The sequence below is a fragment of the Melitaea cinxia genome, chromosome 16 (assembly GCF_905220565.1).
Source record: "Melitaea cinxia chromosome 16, ilMelCinx1.1, whole genome shotgun sequence".
Lineage (NCBI taxonomy): Eukaryota > Metazoa > Arthropoda > Insecta > Lepidoptera > Nymphalidae > Melitaea > Melitaea cinxia.
In genome coordinates, this window is record NC_059409.1 from 7,943,156 (window position 1) to 7,971,005 (window position 27,850).

The 27,850-nt window shown below is 34.3% G+C and overlaps 2 protein-coding genes across 2 annotated transcripts; both read left to right on the forward strand.

Moving 5' to 3' along the window:
* The first annotated feature begins 1,252 nt into the window (after window positions 1-1,252).
* Window positions 1,253-22,167, forward strand: LOC123660904 (glycogen synthase kinase-3 beta-like). Its single transcript, XM_045595923.1, is given in 9 exon segments — window positions 1,253-1,576; window positions 1,746-1,808; window positions 11,553-11,743; window positions 12,000-12,125; window positions 14,901-15,011; window positions 15,936-16,173; window positions 17,614-17,711; window positions 21,423-21,518; window positions 21,951-22,167. Coding segments are annotated over 9 exon segments (1,140 nt in total). The 5' UTR covers window positions 1,253-1,434; the 3' UTR covers window positions 22,026-22,167.
* Window positions 22,168-23,160: 993 nt separating this feature from the next.
* LOC123661256 (nematocyst expressed protein 3-like) lies at window positions 23,161-25,934 on the forward strand. The gene is made up of 10 exons (XM_045596243.1): window positions 23,161-23,172; window positions 23,873-24,112; window positions 24,220-24,294; window positions 24,366-24,440; window positions 24,512-24,586; window positions 24,658-24,732; window positions 24,804-24,878; window positions 24,950-25,024; window positions 25,096-25,315; window positions 25,825-25,934. Exons 1-10 carry the CDS (start codon window positions 23,161-23,163, stop codon window positions 25,932-25,934), a joined length of 1,032 nt encoding a protein of 343 aa, XP_045452199.1.
* Window positions 25,935-27,850: the final 1,916 nt, after the last annotated feature.

Genomic DNA, 27,850 nt, shown 5'->3' on the forward strand with positions numbered 1-27,850 from the left:
GTAAAGTTTTTCTTGGACGACAAAGAGAGGTAGTTAGTGCACAACATCTGGGGGCACGGTAGTGCCCCCACCAAGACGAGCCAAAAAAAAAAAACAAAAAGCACTACCTATCTTTTCTCGAAGCGCTTCGTCGTTTTTTTGAACCCTCATAACTTGGGTTTGGATTATACCAGATAAACAAAATTCTCGGGATATGATGTCAATAGTGGACTTATTAATGAAATAAAGTTTCAATTGCATAGCTTATTGATATCTAAAAAACCCCGATTTCGTCACGCACTGATCATCAAAATTCTAAGAGTACTTCCTGAAGTCTCAGAAAGCTGAAATTTTGCATGTAAGCTAGTATTAGTGCACAAACAACAAAAAAATTCTAAAACTTGGAACTTTTACCCCCCAACCCCTTAAACTAGGGGCTGGAAGTTTGTATGAGACTTCTGCAAATTTTGATGCTATAGGTCTGAAAATTGATGTAGGGACTCCTTGTTACTCCTTGTTATAAATAATAATAATAAAATACATAAAAAATAAAAATCGTATCGTCATTTTGTAATTTTGGTATTTAAGTTTTGGCGGAGGTCACCGTTTGCATATCAGTTCAACATAAAATCAAAAACAGCGTGCTTAAACCGAATATGGTGAAAATTGGATGATATTTATGGTATAAAATGTGTCGGAGGTAAAATGCAGCTATCTGCAGGGAAACTGCCATCCAGCTGACTGGGATGAAAAGTTGTGGACGTTCCTCCTGTTAATTATGAAAACCACATTCCTAAGCCTAACATTGCACTTTATTTCATTGAAATCCGACTGTCTGTTCAGAAGTAATTACCACATTAGGGAAAGACGGCGCCTCTGCCATGCAAAAAGATTAAGGGAACCCCTTGAGGAAATTCGTGAAATTTTAAACACGTCCCTTCAGCTTATGATTTGAAGGTCTCGACGAATTCTGTTCAAAAATAGTTACTTATAGTTGTATATCTCCATTACTTACAGAAATATACGTGAAAAATTTTTCACATGACATCCTGTAAAAATTTATGAAATCTTTAAAATCTAATCAACTTAGCAGACATCGAGTCCTCTCGACAAATATTTTGGACAATTTTTTTTTAAATTGTATTTTTTTTTTAATGAAAGATTAACAGTATTTTTTATTTTATTTAAGGGTAAATAAATTTACCTACGTGTAGTGTAGAGCAGCAAAATTTAAAGTTTCAACCCTAATGGTAAAATACCAGAAGTACGATTCTTAAATAGTTAGTAGTCGTATCACTAGCGAGAATCGAGTTTCGCGGGGCGGGGTGTCGATGTCGCACTGTTTACTGGCAGTTTGCAACGACACGCGGGCGCGTGCGATCCTACGTCAAACTGGAGTGTCCCGGCGGTCCAGTATGTTTGGACACTTTAAAAGTTTCCGACGGCCCCGCTGCTATGGCTCTACGGCCCGTCAGCGAAGTAGCTGCTCGCTCCGAAACTTCACTGCTGCGTTTACTTGACAGCGACAAAAGTGGCCAATTGAGTCGCGCACGTGATCGTCTTTCTTCTTTTTGTAAGAAATTGCGACGCACTATCAGTGAGTTTCGTTATAACTGTTAAAACTAAAGCTGCTTATAAGCCAGTCAGTTTTCGTTTCACCAATCAGGTTTACTGTGTTATCCCGTTATCATATTAATTGTACTATTTCATACATTGATGTCCATTTCAGTGTTCTAATGTTGCTTTTGTATTTTCGCGGCACACAGGCGACGTGGATACTCCTAAAAAGACCGAGCTGGCTTCGGATAAGAAAACTGCCTCCTCGCATCGTAAGTGCTAGATGTGGCGCACAAATTAGCTCGGCTGTAGTTTTAGTTTTGTCACATTTTCATACAACTTTCCAATCTTTTTCAATCATAACCGTAATAATCCTCCAAATATTAAAAATTTATACATACATAAATTATTTGAGGATTGTTACCTGAATGGGTTATTATCATCGTCATAATAAATTATATTTTTATAATACGTGTGTGTTTCTGTGGTAGATAGTAGATCTTTTATGTTATGTTTTTATCATTAAAGTTAAGATAACACACAATAACTTAAAAAGTCACATTAGAAATAGTAGGATAAACGAACTAGAGACGAACGTACTGCTTAATGGATAAAAATTAATTTATTTTAGTATATTAGAAAAATAATCGCGAAAATTTGACTCAAAATGCCTGGCCAGGCTATATTTAATTCAGAATTATTTTATTCAAAAATGCACATACGAGTTTAAAGAATAAATTTAATACCTTCCGGTGGTATGAAGCCTGTAGAAAATGCAAACGTTAGGTTGTCTATAATTTTCTTGGCTGGGTTAATTACTGGGTTGTTGGTATAATTATTATTATTTATTTTATTCTTTATTGTGCACCACATAGAGTAATTTAATACAGAATTGTAAAGAGAAAAAAAGAAGTATAATGCACAATGAGGCGGCCTGGCCTTATCGCTCGATAGCGATTTCTTCCAGGCAACCTTAGGGTTAGGATTAGGGGAAAAAAAGAAGTCGGTGGTGTAAAATAAACGTACATCAAACAAAATAAAATACAAATAATATAAATAAATTATATATAATAAACTATTCAATATATTCCTATAGGTATAAATATACACGTACATAACAATATATAATATAATATAGCCTGGCCGGGACAGGATTTTATTCATTAAGCAGATGGGTCAAGATCATGTCTATTTCGTTTCTTAGACTAAAAGTAAATCCTTTCGTATTGCATCGCTGGTTTTAGCGTTTTTATTTTGATTTGTCCACTATAAAATAACTAGCTTTTTGAGAATGTGTTTTATTTAGCGTATTAACTATCACAAAACCATCATTTAATTCTCTTCATGATATGTACAATCAACTAAGGTTGATAGATATTTATTAGATATTTTTTTTCCAAATCATCAACATATTTAATTTGTTTTCCTTTATGAGTTGCAAATAGTGTCACTAATACTATAAGATTTATTTATTTCCACCAGAAAGTTACTTTGTAGTAGATATGTGTCACTTTAGTGATCTGTTTGTCGTCGTTATTTTGTAGTCACTATAAGAATAGTTTTGTATTTTTTTTTTATTCCGATTGGACAAAATTTTACTTTTTTTGTATTTAATTCTTTTGAGTCCTCTAATCTAGTCGTTTATTGTGCTGTTGGTTTATATATGTACTCGCTGCCCGGACAGACTTCGTTCTGTCAAAACTTGTAGTAAAAATTTAATTTTTTAAAACTTTTTTTAGTATTAAAATCTTCCGTGGGCCTGAAGGAGCATACAAAAAAAAAACAAATTAGCCGATTTGGTCCAGCCATTCTCGAGTTATGCGCTTAGCAACATTCATTTTTATTTATATAGATATATACCCTATACTGAGTGTTTGATTCCCTAACTGTTCCTTCAAATGATTCTGTAGATGAAATGGATCACGTTCCACGTGTTAAAAATGGTGTCATCACCATGATGGTGATGACACCATTTTTGTGTAAGTGGTGATGAAAAATGGTGTACACTGCTGTTACTGCTATTTATATCAAAACAATCAATATTATTGTGAAGTTAGTATAAAAAAAGAAGTACTATCCATGCTCGATAAATATGATTTCCATTATTCAAAAGTTTTTTTTTTTGTTTTCAAATAGGATTTACTAGAACATGGTAGGTGCAAAAAAAAGTTATAGATTTATAAATATTTGTATCGACGACAGCGAAAAAGTATAAAGATTTGTATGTCAGTAATAATTTTTTGTTATCGGTAAAATAAATGTTTATTTGTTAACAATCAAGATAAAAGGTAATTTGTAGTGAAATTACGTACCTATGTGTACGAATAAAATCGATATGCAATAAACACTCAATGACTAATTTAACGTGTTTAGCAGTTTGTTACATTTAAAAGGCCAGGTGGGAAACAGTTCTCTTTTTTTCGAAATATGAGTTTCATTGATTAATATAGCTCGTAACGAGTACTATTATGTGATATAGAATGCAAGAAAATGCTGTATAGCCACCTAAAATCCCGGTTTCAAAATAGAGTCAAAGAGATAATATGAGTGATTTATTTTGTAGTTGACTTTATATATTATTTGTTGTTTGGTTCTTACTAATGTAATTTTTATGAAGTTTTAATGTAAAAAAACTAATAAGTTTAACCTTAAAATAGGTCTTCTGAAAAGTTTAGTTAAAGTGACTTAACCCCCTTTCCCCTGTCCCTTCGCTTACTTCTTTATTGTTTTGAAGATTTTTGTTTTATTTCGATATATAATGCAGGGTTTAAATATAATCCAGTGTATACGAAAATGAATTTAATTAAGCTCAATTTATGGTGTAAGTTATGGGTCTATTTCAAAGCAATATCTACAATTCTACATATTTCACGCTCTAGTAGCAGCGTAAAATTTACTTTTATGTTTTATCTAATGATATATTCTTTGTAACTTATTAAATATATATTAAATTAGTTAGTCACCTGGTGCTTTAAAATTATTTTTGGGAATGTTTTATAGGTCAATTGTGACTTCCAAATAATATAGCTTTGAAAAGATACACATACAACAAATGTTATAAAAACGTTGTTAATGCTTTATCCGCTGTGCCTGCAATTATTTTTTTAAATGTTTTGTAAAAGTCAATAAAAGTAATAATTTTTAAAACCGTCTAATATTTGTAAAGTTTTCTTTAGTGTGTCTCGGTTTGTTCATGTCTCGTTAACTTGAGGGCATTAGTATCCATCAAAGTCAAATTGAAAGACTCCGTAGCCACACCCTTGTAACTATTGACGCAAGCCCAACCGTTCTACACCCTTGTTTATCGTCATATTTATCTAATATAGTTTATTCTCTTTATGGCGACATGGAAAGGTTACCTGTACTTATTTCAGTTTCTTGAGTGTATTCTCCATAAGAATAGGTGGTTTCGTGTAAAATACTTTTACATAGCTATCATAATTTAACCACATTGATTGTAGAAGTTTGTTTTGTTTGGATTATTAAAATCGACATAAATTTTGATTGGAGCTACTAAACTCTGTTTTAGACGATCTAATCATTTTGTATCCGTCATTTTAAAAATGGCAAATAATACCTTTCTTATTTATTAGTTTTTTTTAAAGTAACTGTAAAGTCTATATTCCTATAAAATTTATATACCTATCAAATTGGGATGCGACGATTTGCGCATCATTGAATGAGTTATGTAAACGTTTTGTCGACTTACCATTCATATCGGACACAGTCATATCGGGTTGCGAAGTAAATCGTATAATTTTGACAAGAGAATTTATACCTACCTAATTTATTTCCGTGCTTCAGTGGTTTTTACCGCCAGGGGTCCACCGAAAATTTGCCACCCTTCCTAATTAATTTTTTTAACCGACTTCCAAAAAAGGAGGACGTTCTCAATTCGACTGTATTTTTTTTTTAATGTATGTTACTTCAGAACTTTTGACTGAGTGCACCGATTTCGACAAAAAAAAAATTTAATTGAAAGGTGGTGTATGTCATTCGGTCTCATTTAAATTTATTTGAGATCTAACAACTACTTTTCGAGTTATATCTAATAATGCGTTTTTACTTGACGCTTTTTTCGTCGACGTACGTTGTATTATACCGCATAACTTTTTACTGGGTGTATCGATTTTGATAATTCTTTTTTTTGTTAGAAATGAGATATCTCTTGTTTGGTAACATGATAAGGAAACCAGGATCTGATGATGGGATCCCAGAGAAATCGAGGAAAACTCTCGAAAATCCGCATAACTTTTTATTGGGTGTACCGATTTTGATAATTTTTAATTTAATCGAAAGCTGATGTTTGTCATGTCATCATCACCATCATCATGATGTTTGTCATGTGGTCACATTTAAATTTTATCGAGATCTGATAACTACTTTTTTAGTAATCTTTGATAACGCGTAGTTACTTGACTTACTTGTCGATGTAATTGAAGTCGGTTTTTTTTTTCGTTTGCCTGCAAACACAATTATTCACTTAATTAATTTAACTCTCATGTATTTTTTTAAAAATACTAAAATTAAAATTTTCCAGAATCCGTGGCAGGAGCAATAGAGAGGTGTATAAAAAAGATTTTTATATTTATCAAATTTCAAAGGAATCGGTAAAGTAGATCATGACAACCACCTCAAAAAAGTAGTTTTGAGAAAACGTGTTTGAAGTTTGATAAACAATTCCAATAGAATAACTCCGATAATAATATTCAATGCTCACTGAATAATCGGCGATCCAACATCTATACATTGGGCTTTCTTCTTTCTTTTTCATAATTTAATGTCTTGCGAAGTTCTTTCTATTAAATATTGGCTAAATATTAATTTGTTTTGATGTGAATATTGTTCTTTCTGAAGATTTAATTTGATAGATATGCAGTTGTTAAATTAATCATTTACTAAATAGATTATTAAGAATGGTGTGCCTTTTTATGTAATGGCATTTATAAATATAAATGGTTTTTTTTTATATTGAGTATATTCTCTCATATAGTAAAGGTAAATTTTATCGTATGGCAACAATTGAGTGTTTATATTAGACTAACTTCCAGTCGGGCTTTAAATAGTGTACCACTAACATAAACATTCAAACCGATTTTCATAACGAGAATATGCTGTAAATAATTATTTTAGTTTTGCCTTTTGTCTAATTTGGACGAGTGCAAAATTCAATGTTTTTTGTTTTGGGAATAGTTCCATATGTGACAATTTCTTACAAATATGAAGCGAACATCATAATATTATACTCGTTACGTTTTCTAACATACTAGTGACCCGCCCCGGCTTCGCGCGGGTGCAACTGGACTTTGTTTTATGTAGTTATTACTATGTAGTGATTTACGTTTATAATGTTATGACTCCTAATATAATCTTTTGTGGTAAATATTATTCCGTGACTAAAATAGTAGTGAGATTCCGTAATCCCGGTTTATATATTTTTTTCGTAGTTGTTGGTACATTTTTTCAGAATCGCTTTCACCATCAACTTTAGTTAGGTACATTATCTAGAGAAAAAAAAAACGGTCAAGTGCGATTTGGACTCGCACACAGAGGGTTCCGTACAAACAAAATTTTTTAAAATATATTATATGATGAAACTAAAATGCTTTATGCGTTTCGCAAATTTTTCTTCTCTTATCTGTGCTATAAGACGTTATTTCGCACCCAATTTCAAGATTCTGAGTTCACAAGAAGTAACATTGATAATTGAGTATTGAATTGAATTGAGTATTTGATATGAATTTCAGCTTGATACCTCCACAACGCCTTTCTGAGAAAAAGAGTTGACAGACGGAGAACAAAGAGTGATCCTATAAGGGTTCCGTTTTTTCCTTTTGAGGTACGGAACCTTAAACCATATATTATTTTTAAAGGTTGTTATGTAGATTAAATGCTTAATATGGTGGAAAATTTAAGTTTAGCTTACAATATCGATCCTTTATTTTCGTCCCTAACTAATTGACCGCTGCTCCGTGAACAAACGTGCATTTTACCACCGAGTGCACGTTCTAACTAATAAATAAAATGTTATTTATTGGTTTCCGTTTTACTAAAATTAATTTCATCAGGAATATATATACGCTTACCTTTCGTTTTAATTCTCTTTAAGGACACTATTTTTAAAGTAAAAGAATATCTTTAATTATTAAACTAGGAAAACAAATACAATGCTTTTGTTTGCAACGTATTGTTTATCATTCTAATAAAAAGCTGAGCTTATTAATTTGAAATATGTTTTGTAATGTAAAAATAATTTAACTAATAATTGTAAATACACACCGTGAGCAATGATAAGTGACTTACTTACTTACTTTTACAATATCATCAATCACCGTGAATAATACCATGGTGATGATGTTTTACAAAATATTTATTTATTTATAAGGAATAGTACACAGCGCATAAAAATTTATAAAAAGAAAACAAATCTTAATATATATAAATTACGCGTCACGTTGTTTGTCCCCGATGGACTCCTAAACTACTTAACCTATTTTAATCAAATTTGCAGACCGTGTGCAGTTTGATCCGACTTATTAGATAAGCTATATATTAGATAAGGCGGTACGAAGTTCGCCAGGTGAGTGTAATATAAATATTAAGATCAATTACGCTTGGATGGATATTCGTTTAAAATTAAATTAAGTATAACAAAGGATCAAATAAAAAAAGGAAAAATATCAAAACAAACATTATCTACGAAAAAAATCGAAAAAAAAAAACTTATTTTCATATTAAACTAATTAATACCATTGGGAAATTTAAATAAAGAAAAGACTATTATTGGAAAGTAATATACATATATAAAAATGATAATAATAGTAAAGAATACATAAATACTTATAAAATATACAAATCTATATCAAAAATTTCTTGTCACGATGTATATTAGCGCTAAACTCTGAAACTACTGAACCAATTTTTATCAAATTTTGTAGGCATCTGTAATTTGGTCGAATTTGGGAGATAGGGTAGTTTTTATCTTAATTTGACCCGGTAGGTTGCGTTGCTATCGGTATGTAAGCAATTAAATTTGGTAGCTGTTTTCGGGGCAGAACAACGTCTGCCGGATCCGCTAGTAATATATTTATTATATTTATAATAAATTTATTAGTAGTTCTTTTGATTATGTATTTACCTATGAATTTTAATTAAAGGCATACCCATATTTGTTACTAAATTTTCAAGGTTATATTCTCGTTGGCTTTTTCCTTGTCAAATTATTGAATGTAGGGAGTAGTTGTATATGCCATAATTTTGTCAAATTACAATTTGTTTTTCATATAACAAGAGAAGATGGACCAAATGTACCTTAAAACTGTTTTCAATGATAAAAATAGTTATCTGAAACTCGAATGTAAATCGTCAAGTTTAATTTCATCCAATATTTATTTTTACATCAGATAAAAAAATAACAATTATGAAATTTCTAATACATTTATTTCTTACTAGCTGTGCCCGCGACTTCATACGCGTGGAATTTAACAAAAAAGTTATTGTTCAGTTCGCAGAGTTATAAAATGAATAAATTTCTAAAATAATAGTAGCCGCAGTTAAAAATAAAATAAAATAAGCCTTTATTACTATTCCACAATTTTTAGAAATAATAAGATTTTTATATTAATTTTTATCGACAATCTGTTTCAAACAGCTTGTCCTTCGACATAGGCCTCCTCTAAAATTTTCCACATTGATCTGTCTCTCGCTATTCTCATCCACACTGGACCAGCCACCTTCTTCAGGTCATCTTCAAAACGTTTCATTTGTCGACTTTTGTTTCTTTTTCCACTCCCAGGATACCACTCCGTTATCATTTTTGTCAATTTCTCGTTTGTCTCTCTTATGATATGTCCCGTCTATCTCCATTTTAAAGTCTTGCATGTCTTTTTTGCCTCCTTAATATTTAATTAATTTTAATTAATTTAGTAATATTTTTTATTTTTTCTAACGTTATTTTATCCAATCTTTTTACCCCAATTACAATTCTCTCTATTCCGTTTTGATATACGTTTACTTTGTTCATTAATTTTTCTGTAAATGCCCATGTTAGGCAACCATATGTTAAGCATGATAAAATGGATGCAATGCACGCAAAGAGAAAAGAAATAAATGATATACTTGTGTTTGCTGGCAAACGAAAAAAACCGACTTCAATTACCTCGACAAGTAATACAAAGTAGGTAGACGAAAAAATAGTCAAGTAAATACGCATTATCAAAGATTACTCCAAAAGTTGTAGCCAGATCTCGATGAAATTTAAATGTGACCATGATAAACATCGGCTTTTGATTAAATTAAAAATCATCAAAATCGGTACACCCAGTAAAAAGTTATGCGGATTTCGAGGGTTTCCCTCGGTTTCTGTAAGATCCCATCATCAGATCCTGGTTTCCTTATCATGTTACCAAACTTAGGATGTCTCCTTTCCAACAAAAAAAGAATTATCAAAATCGGTTCATAAACGACGACGTTATCTTCGAACATACACATAAAAAATGTCGAAAATGAGTAATCTCCTCGTTTTTTTAAAGTCGGTTAAAGTATACAACATAAGTAGCCTCAGTTACACCTTATTGATTCAGATATCCCCCAGTTTCAGAGAATAGCTGGAACAAACAGACAGACAAAAACTGTAAAAAAAATGTTGTTTTGGTATATTATGTACCGTGTATACATCCATATGCATTTAGTAAAATTCGGTTATTTTATTATTACAAACAGACATTCCGATTTTATTTATTTTTATTGACTAGCTGACCCGATACAGGTTGCGTTTTAGCTTGCGAAATGTCCAGAAACGCGTAAAAGTATTATTTTTAAGCTTGCCTTGCATTATCCTAAATTTTTAAATTTTCTTCGCAATATTCTTTATTTCCTTGCGTACGAACCTTCTACGTATAACGAACGTATAGGTAATTATTAAGAGAAACTTACAAAAAAAAACGACATTAAACCACATGACTGAAGTAAAACTTCCTTAGCTCCTACAGTAATATACGAAATGCAACTCTTTCTATTTTCACTAACATATCTCTCTTTCAACTTCCGTTCGCCTCGCCCGATCACACTTTTCGTAACGCTCTCGTCACACATTCACCAGCTTACTCCTCCAAGTCAAGCGTGCGTAAAGAAGTTTTACTTCAAAAATTGCTGATTTGGTCCAGCCGTTCTCGAGGTTTGCACTTAGCAACACATTTAGCAATTTATTTTAAAGCACGAAATTTTGCACTTCAATTCTTTCGACAAATACATTAATAACAAGGTTTATACACTACAAATCAAACATCTTCATGTAAAATAAACGATTTTAAAGAGTAAAGATTTGATTGTTTGTTTGTTAGCATTGAATAGGCTCCGAAACTACTGGACCGATTCAAAAAATTATTTCACTGTTGAGAAGCTACACTATCCCTAAGCGACATAGGTTATACTATATTTTCAAAAATATTAGGGATCCTTACTAAAACTCCAATAATGTAACCCAAGGAATAAAAAAATAACCTAAAAAATTCCTTAAATTGCGTGCGCTGCAAAAACTAATGATAATAGAAATATATAATGTAGTAAGACTTTGTAGAACACATTATTATCTACAATAATTGTATTTGCTCGCAAACGAAAAAAAACTGACTTCAATTACATCGACAAGTAATATAATATACGTTAATATATACGCGTTATCAAAGGTTACTCAAAACTGTTTAACTAAAGTTGTACTAACTAACTTGTACTAATTGTTGTCATGAAGACAATTTGCTACATAGACGGTCCCGCTACCTATATAATTTTCAATGTTGGCAACATAGAATTAGGAGACAGTAAAACAAAATATACCTGGAAGCACTTACACAACTATAGCTAGCCATTGGTATGTGAGCTTTCTAGGAAATAACGAAAAGACTACATGGTTTAAAGTTAGAAAAATCATTTTTTCTATTTGAACAAATTCTGTATTAATAATAATATTAATATAATATAAATATTAATATTAATATTTATGATGACCTTCATTCCAGGCAAGGACGGCTCAAAGGTGACGACCGTGGTAGCGACGCCGGGGCAAGGGCCGGACAGGCCGCAGGAGGTGAGCTATGCCGACATGAAGCTCATCGGTAACGGCAGCTTCGGCGTCGTATACCAGGCTAAGTTGTGCGATACCGGCGAGCTCATCGCCATCAAAAAGGTGCTCCAGGACAAAAGGTTCAAGGTTAGCTACTTTACACTCCTCCTAGTACAAGTTGTAAACTACAGAATATTTTTTTATTTAAGTAAGTATTCCTTATACTTCTTTTGTTTGATAAAAAATGTTAATTTAATTTCAATTAATACAGTTCGTATTACCCATGTTACCGATTGATGAGTCACGGTTTATAAACTAAAGCAAATCACGCATCATTATTACGTTCGTCACTACGAACGTATGTTACGTTAAAGTTTATTTAAAATTATTAATCAAATTACAGAACCGCGAGCTGCAGATAATGCGCCGACTGGAGCATTGTAATATCGTCAAGTTGAAGTACTTCTTTTACTCTAGCGGAGAAAAGGTATATTTGCACTACCAAATATTTTGCATATATTAACCCAAAGTATATTTGTTTAATTTTGGTTAAATGAGTATCATTATATATGTTGTATACCATGTAATGCTAATAGAACAATTAATAAGAATGATTTGTATGTTTTATTTGGGGAAAGGTGGCAGTGCCCGACGCAGTTAGCTCTCTGCTAAACGCAATGCAGTCTCTAGAAGTCGCAGTACGTTTAATGAATAAATAAGATTATTAAGCTAGTGTGCTAACGCACATATAGGTCTTTAAATTTCTGGCAAAGGTTACCGATTTATATGTTTCATTGTCATCTCTCATTTACTTTCTTCATAAGCAAAATATCGGTCGGTGACCTACGAGCCTTGTGCGGTTGTGTGTTGATGCAACTTTGTTATCGAAAGCGAGTTTTAATCACGTCATCAGCCATGAGCTTTTTTGTTTTAAGTCGACGGAGGCTTGAAATTGCCATTATCATGATCATCTACAACGTCGACTTTTAAACATCAAAATATTTGTTTCAGAAACTTGAGTTCCGCTTGAGTTTTGTTTTTTCGAATAGTTCGAAATCATCATTGACTTTTTTTGCACTTTTAATTTTATGGGAATTGTTACAGCGTATTGTTTGTAACATGTTATTTAACACAATAAAGGTATTTTTACCCTCTAAATATGCATATTTCATCATAATAAAATTGAGCTTCGAACACAAACACAAATGTAGCGTTCATAAAAATGAACATTCAAGACGTTTTTATAACATCATAATATCAAAAGGTGCAAAATTAATCGCTTTATATAGTGTGCTTCAATTTTGTCTACTAATGTTAGAACTAACCTCGAATTATTTGGTATTATTCATAAAAATATATATATATAAATAGTCCGACGGAACGCAGGAATTGTATTGACTAGAAACTAATATTATAAACCTTTAAAGTTGTTCATTAAAAATTACTTTATTCGTATCTTATTTATATTATAGTTTCAACCAATATTTAATTGAGTTATAAAATAAATGAAAAGTAACTTAATTTAATTAAATAAAGTTATGACCTTCTCGGTCACATTATGATTTACTTAGCCGTGAGAACTTAAAACTTATTTGTAATTGTGGCTTCGTATAAAACTCGTGCAAATGGTTTTATGAATGATGTACTTGTTAGGTCTATTAATTGTAATAAAGTTTTATTGTCTATTAATTGAAGAAGTTTTTAGTTAAAATGGTTTGAAACCGAGAATTTATAACACATGTGAATGCATAGAGAATAAAGAAAATTCACCGACATATTAAAATGTTACTATAAATTACACGAAGTAAACGACATTATTTGATGAATAGTTTTTTTCCAACAATTTGTTCTGCGTAGTCGCAGCAAGTCACGTTATTAGTTCAAGGCCAAGATTAAATCCTTAGTAGTTTCTAAGTACAAACGCCAAAAAACCTTTAGACGTGAGCCAATTTAGTTTGTAGGCAGTTATCTATGCGCCAACTTCAAATACTTTGTTTGAGTTAAAAATTATTTGTGTTAATTCTGCAAAGACACTATTGTTTTCTATGGAGTTTCATAAAAACAGAAATCTACGATGGAGTTTTATTTCTACATAAAAATTATGTGGTGTCATGGGACACCAGGTAGGAACGAAGTTCCTTCGGATAGTATAGAAGCAACACAATTTGAAAAAAAAAATGTTGAATTTTATATATATTTTCTAGTTCTTGATTATTTTTTTTAATTTTGTTGATTCGTTTTTAATTAAGTACATAAAAGTATTTGGGGAAATTTAGTATTTTAGAAAATAACAAATACCGTAAAATAAAATAAATCAAACAAAATAGAAGTAATAATAATAATAATTCAAACTATTAAGTGAAATAAAAAACATATGGCTTTATTTTTGTCGACAGTATAAAATTACATAAAAAATTTAAAAAAAAAGTTTACTAGTAATATTTTAGTTTTACAAACGTTATATTATACAGTCGTGTGACTGATATTACGTCACTTCCGTTATATATTTTTCTTACGGTTTTAGTATCACATTTTTTTCAGTTCGCTCGCCCAGCCAAATGTCAAGCCAGTCGTAAGGAACTTCGTTCCAATAAAAACAAAAATTAAAAACCTAATCGTTAAAAACAGTTTCTTTTTTATTACAGCTTGACTTTGTTTCTCGGATGGTATGTGTATTTGACATGTTAAACTTATTAAGGACTACTATGATTACGAAATAGAGTATTTAAAGTGTAATTTGAAAAATTATTAAGTTATTTATATTTGACCAAGGTCAAATATAAATAACTTCTACAAAATTTAATAGCATCAATATGCAATGTTATACTTTTATACAAACATTAAGTTCTAGTTGAAGTAAAATAGCCGATTTTTACGTTATTATTAGTTCTCAGGCAAAAAAAAAACTATAAAATATGTTCAAGGTTTCTAGAAATACAAATTACAATGAAATAATTCGGTTTATACGTTCTACGCTGTTAACAAAATTAAAGATCCTGAGAAAATTCATATTTGTTTTTCTTTATAACATACAAATATTATTATACTTTATATACATATTAATTTACTTGTGTATCTCGCTTATGCAATTTTATAAAATGTATTATTTATGAAGATGTAATTATAACTTTCTAAAACTTTCACGTTCATATTTTTATACATATTATGTATGTATTTAGATTTAATTAAAATTCACTCGTTGCTAAACCCGCCCAATGTTACTTTATATACCTATATTATAACAATAGAAAAATGTATTCGTTTAAAAAAAATCTCTATTATAATATTTTATTTTTGTCTACAGAAAGATGAAGTGTACCTGAACTTGGTGCTGGAGTACATACCAGAGACAGTGTATAAAGTTGCACGTCACTACTCCAAAGATGAACAAACCATACCCATTAGTTTTATAAAGGTAAGAAAACTGAATCAGCGGGAAAACCTAGGATAAACCTTGTTGTGTTGTGTAAACCTTGTAGAAGAAAAAACAATAATATATTTCCTTAATTGTTAAAGATGAAGGTAAAGGTTGAACGAAAACGCTTGATATAGCTCTACAATTAGACGAATGGTTTTATTGTTTGTTTTGTTATTGTATATGTATATTCTTTAGGGTTATCTTTCATATGCAGTATTTAAAATAACTTTTTTACATTAAAAGTCGGTCGATACATTATTCAGTAGTCAGGTAACTGAACTAACTCCTTTCCCAGCATGATACTGAATTGTAATATTAAAATAGGTATTGTAATATCGTTTAACGTACTACTGACACTGGACAAGATCATTCCCCTATGAAGGAGAAGGGATGACATTTTTAACCGCGGTAAGGACTATAAAAATTCTCTTCCATAATAAAAATACGTTTATATTTTTATAAAAAAAATTCGTTTTTGAATTCTCTTTGATACATCTTCAATATAATCGACAGTATCCGCACAATAAAACGATTACAACGCATTTGACGACAAAAATGCTGAACCCCTGAACACATAAATCATACTTATACATAATATGTACACACAAAAGCACATGCACATAATTTTAACTCAGGCCTTTCAGAGACTTATCTAGTCTATATACACAAGTTTACAAAAAAAAATTATACCCAACTAGGTCGGCAAACAAACTCATCTGATGGTAAGCGATGACCATAGCTTATATACGCCTGCAACATTAGTAGTATCGCAAACGCATTGTTGACCCTACCCCCCAATGGTACACAATACCACACTGCTTGAAAGCAGTATTAGTTAGCTGTGATCCTCTATAAGGTCGAAGTGCTTCCCCAGTCAGGACATTTCTTTCCGTGTGCCATACCTATGTTGAATCGTTCCAGCTGTACATGTACCAGTTGTTCCGGAGCCTGGCGTACATCCACTCGCTAGGCATCTGCCACAGAGACATCAAGCCGCAGAACCTGCTGCTGGACCCGAAGACGGGCGTGTTGAAGCTGTGCGACTTCGGCTCGGCGAAGCACCTCGTGCGCGGCGAACCCAACGTGTCCTACATCTGCTCGCGGTACTACCGCGCGCCCGAGCTCATCTTCGGAGCTATCGACTACACCACGAAAATTGGTGAGTGACGCGTTTTTTTTTCCGTCAAATAAGGGGTCGTCCGTTAATCATGTGACGCTCGAAAGGCGACAGAGGTTCGGGAAAAATCACAATAAGGTGGTGGAAGGGCTTTTAATGCGATATCTGTGTATTTATTTTTCGTTGAACGAGTAATATACACTCTGCAACCTTAATATTTGCCTTGATGTTATCGCGATGCTTAGTTTTCTAAAATATAATCAGATTATACCTGTATTTAGAGATAATGTTCTAAAAAATTAAAAATACTTTGTACCAAAAAAATATACGTGAGTTTTATTTACGGGCGAGGAGGGGTAGTATAAAACCTCATTATATACCTATCACCGAGGGGGTTAGAGGGTTCCCCTAAAAGAGGAGTTAGTAAACAAATACTTCGACGCTTTCTGGTTCTCGCGTCGTATAAAGTTTAGCAGTAAATGTTTGACGCTGTGTAATTGTTTAAGCTTTCTTACACCTTAGTGACCAGTTCATTATGATTTTTGTTTTTGCTGTGAGTCATTTCTAGTCTCCGATATTTCGGCACTGTTATAAGCGCAATTGTACAGTACATGGTAAATATAATATAGTTTTTTACATAATTATATATTTAGTTTTACACATTTATTTCATTATCATATATTAATATGCTAAGGTTAAGATGTTTGCCTTCCTTTTTAGTAAAAACCTCACAATTACTCGACATAAATTATATATCATTTTATAGATGATTGCTTGCTCTACCGACATCAACATCTAAAAAAAATTATTATTGCTTTTGATTTTGCAAATTAATTAATTATTAAAATTACATATATGACGGCTTTAATTTTGCAACCAACGTCAACATGATTGACGTTCGGTAAATTTTTTCTGTCAATTTCAAATCAACTCACGTACTTTTTTGTAATTTTGTAAAGTGATAATTATTATACTTATTTAGTGCGAATTATTCGCACGGGTATAGCTAGTTTATTATAATTATTTTACTTTTGTATTACTTGTCGGAAATCTATATTTTTGTGAAAAACTTTAAACTCTTGTATATTCCATTTTTGAATGGAAGCTAGTTCAGTATAGTTTCAAACCCACCTTATGATTAATTGACTTTATTACGTTCTTAAATACAGTAAAGTTTGGAACTTTTATTAATCTCATGCCTCTAATATGGCACACTAAGATGAATGTTATATCTATTTTTATACTTATGTAGAGGCAAAGCCAGTCTAAAGGAGAAAATCTAATTTTTATAATTTATTTCTATTCTTTTAACAAGTGTTTTAATAAATATGAAAGGAATTGAGAACACTAAAAAAATTATTGTTTGTATTAGAACTATTACGATTCGGTAATAAAAATTTAATTTTAAATTATAAATATGCTCTTATTAATATTCCTTAAGTAAGTCGTGTAATTACGTGTTTCTATTAATAATATTTGCAGACGTATGGAGTGCGGGCTGCGTGGTCGCGGAGCTGTTGCTCGGTCAGCCGATATTCCCGGGAGACTCTGGCGTGGACCAACTCGTTGAAATTATCAAGGTCCGTACACATACCTACATTAATCTTATATATAAAATTCTCGTGTCACAATGTTAGTTACCATACTCCTTCGAAACGGCTGAACCGATTTTTATGAAATTTTGTGTGCATATCGAGTAGGTCTGAGAATCGGACAACATGTATTTTCCATACCATAAGTCCCTTACTGTCGTATTTTTTCATGTTACGCTTACAAATATGGTTTCAAAATGTTGGAAATTTATTCAAAACAAGAAATAAAAAAAATTTGGGTCCGTAACACATTTTTTGTGTTTTATGAGTTTGAATTATGAATTCTGGAGATTTTGTAAAAAACAATTAAATGCTGCATGAAAAAAAAATTAAAAGGGCAATGCCTTAGTTAAGTGGCTAGATATATTGGCAATGACCCTCTCTTACCCTCTGACCGTTTGTCCAACCCTCCACCAAACAACCTGTATAATACGCAACTCAGTTACATGTATCAACTATAGTCGTCACAAAATAAGAGGCCCGTTTGGACATATGTTACCGGGACGTAAATAGCGAAGTAACCATACCATATGAAACCAACCATATGAAATTGCCGTTTTTGATAAAATAAGTTAACGCACTTTTTTCTATATTTTTTATTTTTAATATTCAAAGTAATTACCCATGGAATCAATGCATTTTAGCCAACGTAGTGGTAACTTATTGATGCCTTTCTTGAAAAACTCTGCTGGACGGGAGTCAATAACCTATTCAAAGGCATTTTGTACTGCCTCTCGGGTATTGAATGTTTTTCTCGCCAAAAAGTTATCCAAATTCTTAAAAAAGTGAAAGTCTGTAGGGGCAAGATCTGGTGAGTACGGTGGATGACGAAGAACTTCCAGCCCCAGCTCTTATAACTTGGAGACCGTCTGCTGTGCAGTATGAGGTCGCGCGTTGTCGTGCAGGAGCAGCGGAGCCGAGCGATTGACCAAAGCTGGTTGGAGACGTGCGAGCTTCCCTATTATTGTGTTTAATTCTTCGCAGTACACATCTGCAGTAATGCTCATGCCGTTTCGTAAGAAGCTGTGATGAATTACACCGGCGCTAAACCACCAAACAGTTACCATCACTTTCTTAAGGGTAATTTTTCGTTTAGGGCATTGTTTAGGTACTGAACCGGGATCTAACCAACTAGCTGAGCGCTTGCGATTGTCGAATAGAATCCATTTTTCATAACAAGTAACAATGCGATTCAATATGCCTTCGTTTTGTGTGTCTGTTGAGCAGCGTTTATTCAATTCGTGAGGCACACATTTGTCGAGCTTCTTTACCTTGCCAATTTGACGCAAATGGACCAATATTGTTTTAATGCTAACTTCGAAAGCTGTTGCTAACAGCTGTAGTTTGAGAATCATCAGCCTCCATAATCGCCCTTAATTCGTCATTGTTGACCAACATTTTCGGTTGGCCACATGGTTCATTTCTTAGGTCAAAATTACCGGAACGAAAGCGAGCAAACCAATATCGAGTGGTAGGATCGTTAGTGGTGTTCACACCGTAAAGGTCGGTGTGCGTGTCGCTTGTGCCCCTTTGCTACCACGATGAAACTCATACTCCATAATCACTCGAATTTTTAAAATATCCATGATGACGAAAAACGTACAAATGCGATGTAAACAGAACGCTAACTATTAAACAAATGACTAATTATAAAAAAGAATTCTATATTTTGAAAATAAAAATAATTTTAAATTCGAGATCTTAGCAATTTTTTTTTTTTTACGTTTAAAATAGACAGTACGACGAAACGGCAATTTCATAGGTAAAACCCTAATATATTTTTATGCATAATTTAAAAAATATATAAGCATTCTGCTTCAATATAAACTATAAGCATACGAAATTTCATACAACTGCGTCATAATTTTCGTAAAATGGGGTACACAGTTTTTGCTTCACGTATTAATATGTATATATATAGTGGATCAATGGTTATCAAGGTATCCGGTACCTAGAAAAAGTAGCCAGTAGAATCAGATCCGCTACAAATCACACACATTGTACACACTCATTTTCATACATAACTTTTATGCCACTCCACCACACATGTTATACTTGAATAGGAACTACTCATATATACTAAACTAATATATGTAATGTATATGTTGTAGTTAAGGTTTTTTTTTTTGGTCTGTTGTTATGTTATTATTGTGTTATGACAATGTAAGAACGGAGTCTCCTGATACAAGCTGGTCTCGAACCCATCGATTTTTCGGTATTTCTACCGATATGGGTCCTACCAAAATGCAATGATTTTTTCACGAATTTCCGATTTTTTTGGATATAATCCCGATTTTTCTACTGATTTTACTTTTCAAATCGCAAATTAAGCTCTGTTTATTCGTGAACTAATGACTAAACGACGCATAGAGGGTGATTTAACCCAAAAAGCTGGTCAAAATTCAAAAATTCAAATTTATAAATATTAGAAAATTTTGCTACATAGTCATAGATAAGGACATAATGAATGATATGTAAACTTTTCATTGATATTGTCCCTTGCAAAAGAGTTGCAAGAGACTTTGTAAAAGAGTCAATTTAATTAAAAAAATATCATTCCAAAAGTGGCACTTAGTGGCACCTAAATTTTATGTGATTCTCTTCACAACTCATTAGGTTAATAGTAGAAAAAAAATACAAGCTGGGACCATTCGGGAAATATATTTAAAAAACTTAAGTATTTAATCTTTGAATAAAATAAATAATATGTTGAAGGTAGTTAGAAAAAAAAACTTGTTTCTAAACATACTAAGCAATATAATACCAAGTTACTAATAAACATTAATTACACATACCTGGTGCATAAAGGTCCATTGTATAAAAAAGTTCAGTTTCACTTAATCTTGTTTCAAATAAAATATAAATTTCAATTGTTTTTCGCAGCAAACCGTATAGAACAAAGACGATCTAAACGAGACGGTAAAATGACGATTGATTGATATGTTTAACGAAGCAAGAGTGAATGAAAGTTTACGGTATATCATTCATTATGTCCTTATCTATGACTATGTAGCAAAATTTTCTAATATTTATAAATTTTGAATTTTTGAATTTTGACCAGCTTTTTGGGTCAAATCACCCTCTGTGCGACGATGGATTGGCGCAGCTGTCACAGTATTAACTGTGATGGCGGGTTCGATCCCCGTTCACGACAGACATTTGTATTGGCCATATAGATGTTTCTCGTGGTCTGGGCGTTAGTGCTCGTGTATTATGTATATTTCCGGACCCTCAAAATAAGAGAAAATCCTAGTGGGCCCCGGTGAGTGTGAAGCGTTTAAATGACACTATTTACTAATAAAACATTAAAGGGTTAACCGAAGTATATTCTGGATATTTTCTCTTCAATTTTATATTTGGAGAGTATTGGATAGAGGTGGCCTAAAAAAAGTCAAACAAAAATATTTCAATGTCTTTTATGGAAATTACGACTGTCAATTAGTTTAGTTTTTATTTATTTTTTTATAAATAAACGAATTTGATTGATGATATTGTATTTCTTTGTCGTATACCGATGTTAAGTACAAATATACTAATTTTAGTAGGCATCTCTATCGATTGCGCACTATGACGTTTGAGAGCACTGATCAGAATAAATGCCATTAAGGATTAAGATTATCGTACACCTACAACTTTTTAATAAAAAATACACTTGTTTTATTAAAATTTGATAATGTTAGTGTTAATTTATTTCAACAGGTCCTTGGTACTCCTACTCGAGAACAAATACGCGAAATGAATCCGAACTATACAGAATTCAAATTTCCACAGATCAAAAGTCATCCTTGGGCAAAGGTAAGGTTACTCTTTGTTACCAACCATCTTTATTTATATATAGCAGATTCTTTATTTTACATAATACATCAATATTATATATATACGATATTGAAAATTATTAAAAAAGCTATCTATTGCATTTTTTATAGAAGTATTAATCATATATCATATAATATGCTCCCACATATTGTTATAAATATAGCACATTTACAAATCGAAAATAATATTTCGGCATAATACATAACTAAATTAATCTAGTACATGAGCGGGCAAATAGAGATTGACAGTCAGATATATATAGATGTTTCAAGTCTTCTCGGTGGGGTGGTAGTGCAATGTATGCTGCATCAGTGTGCCATAAATGAAAGCAACGCTTTTACATGTGTGCCGTGTGCCGATAGAGTTGAAAGGTCTATAAATGTAGTTTGACGATGTCGCCCCGTATTGCAGTACATGTTGGAGAGACTGACGATGCCCAAGTCTGCCACTGACCATCAGCGCATCCGAGTAAGAAACGTTATCTAACCAGCGGTCGGCAACCCCTTACGCCCGGACCACGCAATATTTAGATTTTTTTCTCTGCTCACTAACAGAATCACATTCTGCTGAGTATAATAAAGGCGTCTAGTTGATTAGTAGTAATAATATGTAGTGGTACGATTTGGAATAGTGTTTTTTTTGTTGTTGTTGTTTTTTTTTTACAGTCCTTAAGTATTTTTAACGTTACATATTATTTATTTTTATATGTAAATTAACAAGAACTGTTTCTTTGGATTATTAAAATAATTCACAAACCGTAAGTGGTCCGGGGACTACAGGTTGCTGACGGCGGCTCTAAAAGAATTAAATGCTTTCATTGTATCACAAAAAAAAATTTACTTGTGTCGGTTAAATGTATACATTAAATTTAACTACCTACCTCAAATTAAATTTGTAATTCTGACATTACGTTAAGGATATCCTTACTAATGTTTAAAATTTTTAAAATAATAATTTTTTGGTTTATTTTGTTTGCCCATCATATCGCTATTATCTGCCGTCGTTAGATTTGCTGTATTCAAATTCAATATTTTATGTTTAATATCATATTTCCTTTTTTTGTTACAATATTAAAAATAAAAAAAGAGGCAAGTTAAAGATTTATAGGCTTAATTTTATTGATAATAGAAATTTTATTTTCATCAAGACATTATTAATTCTATTTAGAAATATAACCAATTTGCACATCATAGTTAACTTAAAATAAAAATTACAGTAAAATTAACAAATCATTCATCACAAAAAATTGTAAAATTTCTCAGTAGTTTATAGCGGTTAAAATGAAAGCATTTAGTTATTATTCGCACTACGGACAGTTTTACACGCCTTAATACAACAAAAAAGTTTTTATAACACTGACCTAATTATATATGTAATAAGTAATGCGAATAAACAGTATAGGTCGGTTTATAAATACAGTCTGACGTTCGGCATGATTTAACTAGAGGTCACGACTAATCGTTTTAAAACAATACTTAACTCATATATTTTCGTATTTATTGTTGGTGTTCAATGTCCATACTTGCCAATGCTACGAGTGTTTCTGTTACAAATGTGCTATCGTTTTGTAACAATGCTCTTAAGAAAGTGTAATCTTACGTTGACGTGGGATTTGTCTAATATGCAGTGGGGAGTATAGTATGTATGTAAAAATACACTCTTGCCCTCAGTTTATGAAAATGGTCTGATAATGAGACAGAAAATCATCTTTCTGCAACGTAAATCTATTGCTGTCAAATTCATTCTAACACTTAACATATTTTACATTGTTTATACCATCATTATTATTTTTTTGTTATTGCTTTAACATCATGTGTGTAATATATTTTAATATGCTATTAAGGATTATTTAAAAATTATTGTGTATTACAATAAGTTAGGAGTATAATATTCAACAGTTATAACATATAATGAAGACAAATAAGTATTACTTCATCATAATGTATAATAGTTATTTAAAACTTTGTAAAAACTATTGCATGTTATTTTAATTTTCGTAGTAAATAATATTTAAAAAAAGAAATTTTACACTAGTTTAGTATATAGTTTACTACCCAATTTTTTTCTTCAAAAACACTTGTCAATCAGAGAATTTATTTATCAATAGTTTTTAATTTTAGTTTTAATCAATATCGATTTCTTGACTTATTCGATTAATTAGTCCTCATATTTTCGAGTTCATCGTTTTTCAATCGTTTATCCTGTAATTCAAACGTCTGACTAAAAATTCACCATGTATAAAGGTTTAATCTCTTATTTTTCCACATAACCAAAAAAAAGAGAGTTGTTATGTTAGTATAAAGTAAGTGAAATGTGCGAGTGCGGCGTTGCAGGTGTTCCGCGCGTGCACGCCCCCGGACGCCATCTCGCTGGTGTCGCGCCTGCTGGAGTACACGCCGGGCGCGCGCCTGTCGCCGCTGCAGGCGTGCGCGCACAGCTTCTTCGACGAGCTGCGCGAGCCCAACGCGCGCCTGCCCAACGGCCGCCCGCTGCCGCCGCTCTTCAACTTCACGGACTACGAGCTCGCCATCCAGCCCTCGCTCAACGACTTCCTCAAGCCGCGCGCCGCGCCCGCGCCTGACGCGCCGCCCGCGCCCGCCGCGCCCGACGCGACAGGTGCTCCCCTCCCCCCCTAGTACCCTAGCGCTCACACCACTCACATTACGAGCTCGCCATCCAGCCCTCGCTCAACGACTTCCTCAAGCCGCGCGCCGCGCCCGCGCCCGACGCGCCGCCCGCGCTCACCGCGCCCGACGCGACAGGTGCTCCCATCCCCCCCTAGTACCCTAGCGCTCACACCACTCACATTACGAGCTCGCCATCCAGCCCTCGCTCAACGACTTCCTCAAGCCGCGCGCCGCGCCCGCGCCCGACGCGCCGCCCGCGCTCACCGCGCCCGACGCGACAGGTGCTCCCATCCCCCCCTAGTACCCTAGCGCTCACACCACTCACATTACGAGCTCGCCATCCAGCCCTCGCTCAACGACTTCCTCAAGCCGCGCGCCGCGCCCGCGCCCGACGCGCCGCCCGCGCTCACCGCGCCCGACGCGACAGGTGCTCCCATCCCCCCCTAGTACCCTAGCGCTCACACCACTCACATTACGAGCTCGCCATCCAGCCCTCGCTCAACGACTTCCTCAAGCCGCGCGCCGCGCCCGCGCCCGACGCGCCGCCCGCGCTCACCGCGCCCGACGCGACAGGTGCTCCCATCCCCCCCTAGTACCCTAGCGCTCACACCACTCACATTACGAGCTCGCCATCCAGCCCTCGCTCAACGACTTCCTCAAGCCGCGCGCCGCGCCCGCGCCCGACGCGCCGCCCGCGCTCACCGCGCCCGACGCGACAGGTGCTCCCATCCCCCCCTAGTACCCTAGCGCTCACACCACTCACATTACGAGCTCGCCATCCAGCCCTCGCTCAACGACTTCCTCAAGCCGCGCGCCGCGCCCGCGCCCGACGCGCCGCCCGCGCTCACCGCGCCCGACGCGACAGGTGCTCCCATCCCCCCCTAGTACCCTAGCGCTCACACCACTCACATTACGAGCTCGCCATCCAGCCCTCGCTCAACGACTTCCTCAAGCCGCGCGCCGCGCCCGCGCCCGACGCGCCGCCCGCGCTCACCGCGCCCGACGCGACAGGTTCTCCCCTCCCCCCTAGTACCCTAGTGCTCACACCACTCACACTACAAGCTCGCCATTCAGCCCTCGCTCAACGACTTCCTCAAGCCGCGCGCCGCTCACACTACTCACACTACTCACACTCTATTCCGGACCGAGGTCGCCGTAGGCGTGCAAACGAGTTTTTTTTTCCAAATATCTTTATATCGTTCGTGAATATCGATGTTTTTTTTATGTCACTAGGTCGACGACAAAGAAGCGTACGGCTCACCTGATGGTAAGCGATTACCGTAGCTTATAGACGCCTGCAACACCAGAAGCATCGCAAGCGCGTTGCCGACCCACAATCCCCAAACCCTCTCAAAGCTCTGGTCACCTTACTCACCAACAGGAACACAATACTGCTTGAAAACAGTATTATTTAGCTGTAGTCTTCTGTAATTCGAGGTACTACCCCAGTCGGGCTGCTCCATATTTTGAGCAAGAAATTCCTGCTGTGCCCTACCTCAGTTAATTTTAACATCGATCCTAGTTGTTTTAACATCGATGTCCACCGATTCTTTCATATTTTTTCTGGGTCGCTCGGTTTAAAGACTATTCGGCCGCCCCGACCTCTTTGAACCGGGATATATTAGTTGTAATCGAAAAGGGACGGTGGCTCGCGCTAGACTCGTCGGACCTCCGTCCCGCCGCTGAGTTCCCGAAGTGTACAGAGCATGTTTGCGCAGGCGAGACGGCGGCGAGCGGGCCCAGCGGCGGCTCCCCGGGCGCGTCGTAGACGGCGCCCCGCGCGCCTCGCAGCGGGCTCCGGGCTGCCGGCCGCTCCCCGCCCTCGACCCGAGACTCGGTCGTATGCTAATTAGTGATAGTACTTTTCGTGTTGGCCATCGGGAAAATTAAATGCATAATAGGTGTTTTCGGCGAGTAATCGTGTGATACTGTAGCGTTATCGTCGATAAAGCTTGAGCTGTCGTAGTCGGTGAGAAGGGTAAATCCACTGTAGAGTCTAAACCGTCGCAATGTGATTACTTTGTACTTTTGTAAGCTCAAATTCCTTCCTCGTGTACATACCTTGAAGCTGAGTTTTAACTGTGATTATTTATCGACAATTCGAAATTCGAGTAATTTGTACATTACCGTTTATTAAGTCGTGTAATATTTTCACTTTCTTCGTCCCTTTCTCAAATGGTCAGCGATATAAAATTTCTTTTAAACCTCATAAACTAAAAGTAGTCACATACTCGTTTCACGTAAATCACCTATTAAGGTAGCCACATGATATAGCGTGGATCGTAACTTTGCTTGGGCCGTGTAATCTGTAGTAAACTTTCAGTAGCGCATTAGAATATTAACTACGGGAGCGTATTCCTGACTTGCGATACGCGTACGCAGCGTACGCCTGGTATTGCATTGCATATTTCAATTATGATGAACTTATCAGAATGAGCATTTTGTTGCAAATAAAAAAAAAACATACTTGTAAATTTTTATAACTAGCGTAAACTGATCTCTCAAGATAATTTTAATATTTAATACTATTTCAGAATATTATGTATTTGTATAAACAATTTAAAAAAATTTTTAGATTTACTACATTATAAATAATTGTTTATTTGGGCAACTTTACATTAGTACTTTTATTGCAGTGTACCTCACATATATATCCAATGCTAAATAAATGTAATGTATTAAATAAGCACTGTCGGTGTCCTATTGTAACGTCATAGTTTTTTTTTTTTTTAATATAATATCGTATTATATATTCAATAAATATTTCTGCTATGTAAAAAAATGTCATTGAGAACACATTAATAGTAGTCATTTATATATAAAAAAAGATGTTAAAATAATGAAAATCATTGTCATAGTTTTAAGTATTTTATCTATTTCATTTTGCACTTTGAGACGGCGTACAAGTTATTAGGAAGGTATTAAAATCCTCTACACATAGAGAAAAAAATCTTATTTATGATTTTCAAGTAGCTATTATTATCAATAAATAATGTTCGGTGAAAAATGATTTCCACCAAATCTAAAAGAGCACCTACACGGGTTAGGCAGCTGAAAAAAGACGAGATTGCAACTGTCTGGTTTAGACTTTGTCATAATAACACATTCTGTTACATCGATAAATGACGTAATCACAAAACATCTTTAGCGTGCCAAGCTATTACAAAATTTCCAATAATAATAATATGAAAATGGCCCCGGTAACGTATGTTAAATACGCTCGTATTATTACATATTTGTATGTACTAATTACTTATAAATTTTTAGTATAAGAGGTATATTGCGCTCGGCGCACGATTTCAAATCACATAGTTGAGCTTAGCTGTCGTCCCTGCGTCTATTCATTTGCTGACACACCTTTATAATTCGTGTAAATATATTATAATTATTATCTTTATGGTATGACTCTGATAAAGTTAATCGGTAGAGAGCGGAGACGCACTCGGTATTACTATTCGCGGTCTTTTCGTGCGCCAGATGGGGCGTATTACTATACGAGAGAAGACCGTATGAATTCAGTAAGGTAATACGATAGTTTAGATACGCATATTTTATTAAGTCTTATCTAATATGAATTTTGTAATCGACGTTGCTTCTAAAGACCCTCTGTGTAAAAAGTTAAGACATACTAGTGACCTGAATGTTTGAAGCGATGTTATTGGAACGTCTTAATCCCACTGAATT

What these genes read in the sequence shown, in the direction of transcription:
- LOC123661256 (XM_045596243.1), top strand. An exon ending in CCGCGCTCACCGCGCCCGAC is followed by an intron (nt 24,587 to 24,657) that starts GCGACAGGTGCT and finishes CTCGCCATCCAG; the next exon opens with CCCTCGCTCAACGACTTCCT. An exon ending in CCGCGCTCACCGCGCCCGAC is followed by an intron (nt 25,025 to 25,095) that starts GCGACAGGTGCT and finishes CTCGCCATCCAG; the next exon opens with CCCTCGCTCAACGACTTCCT.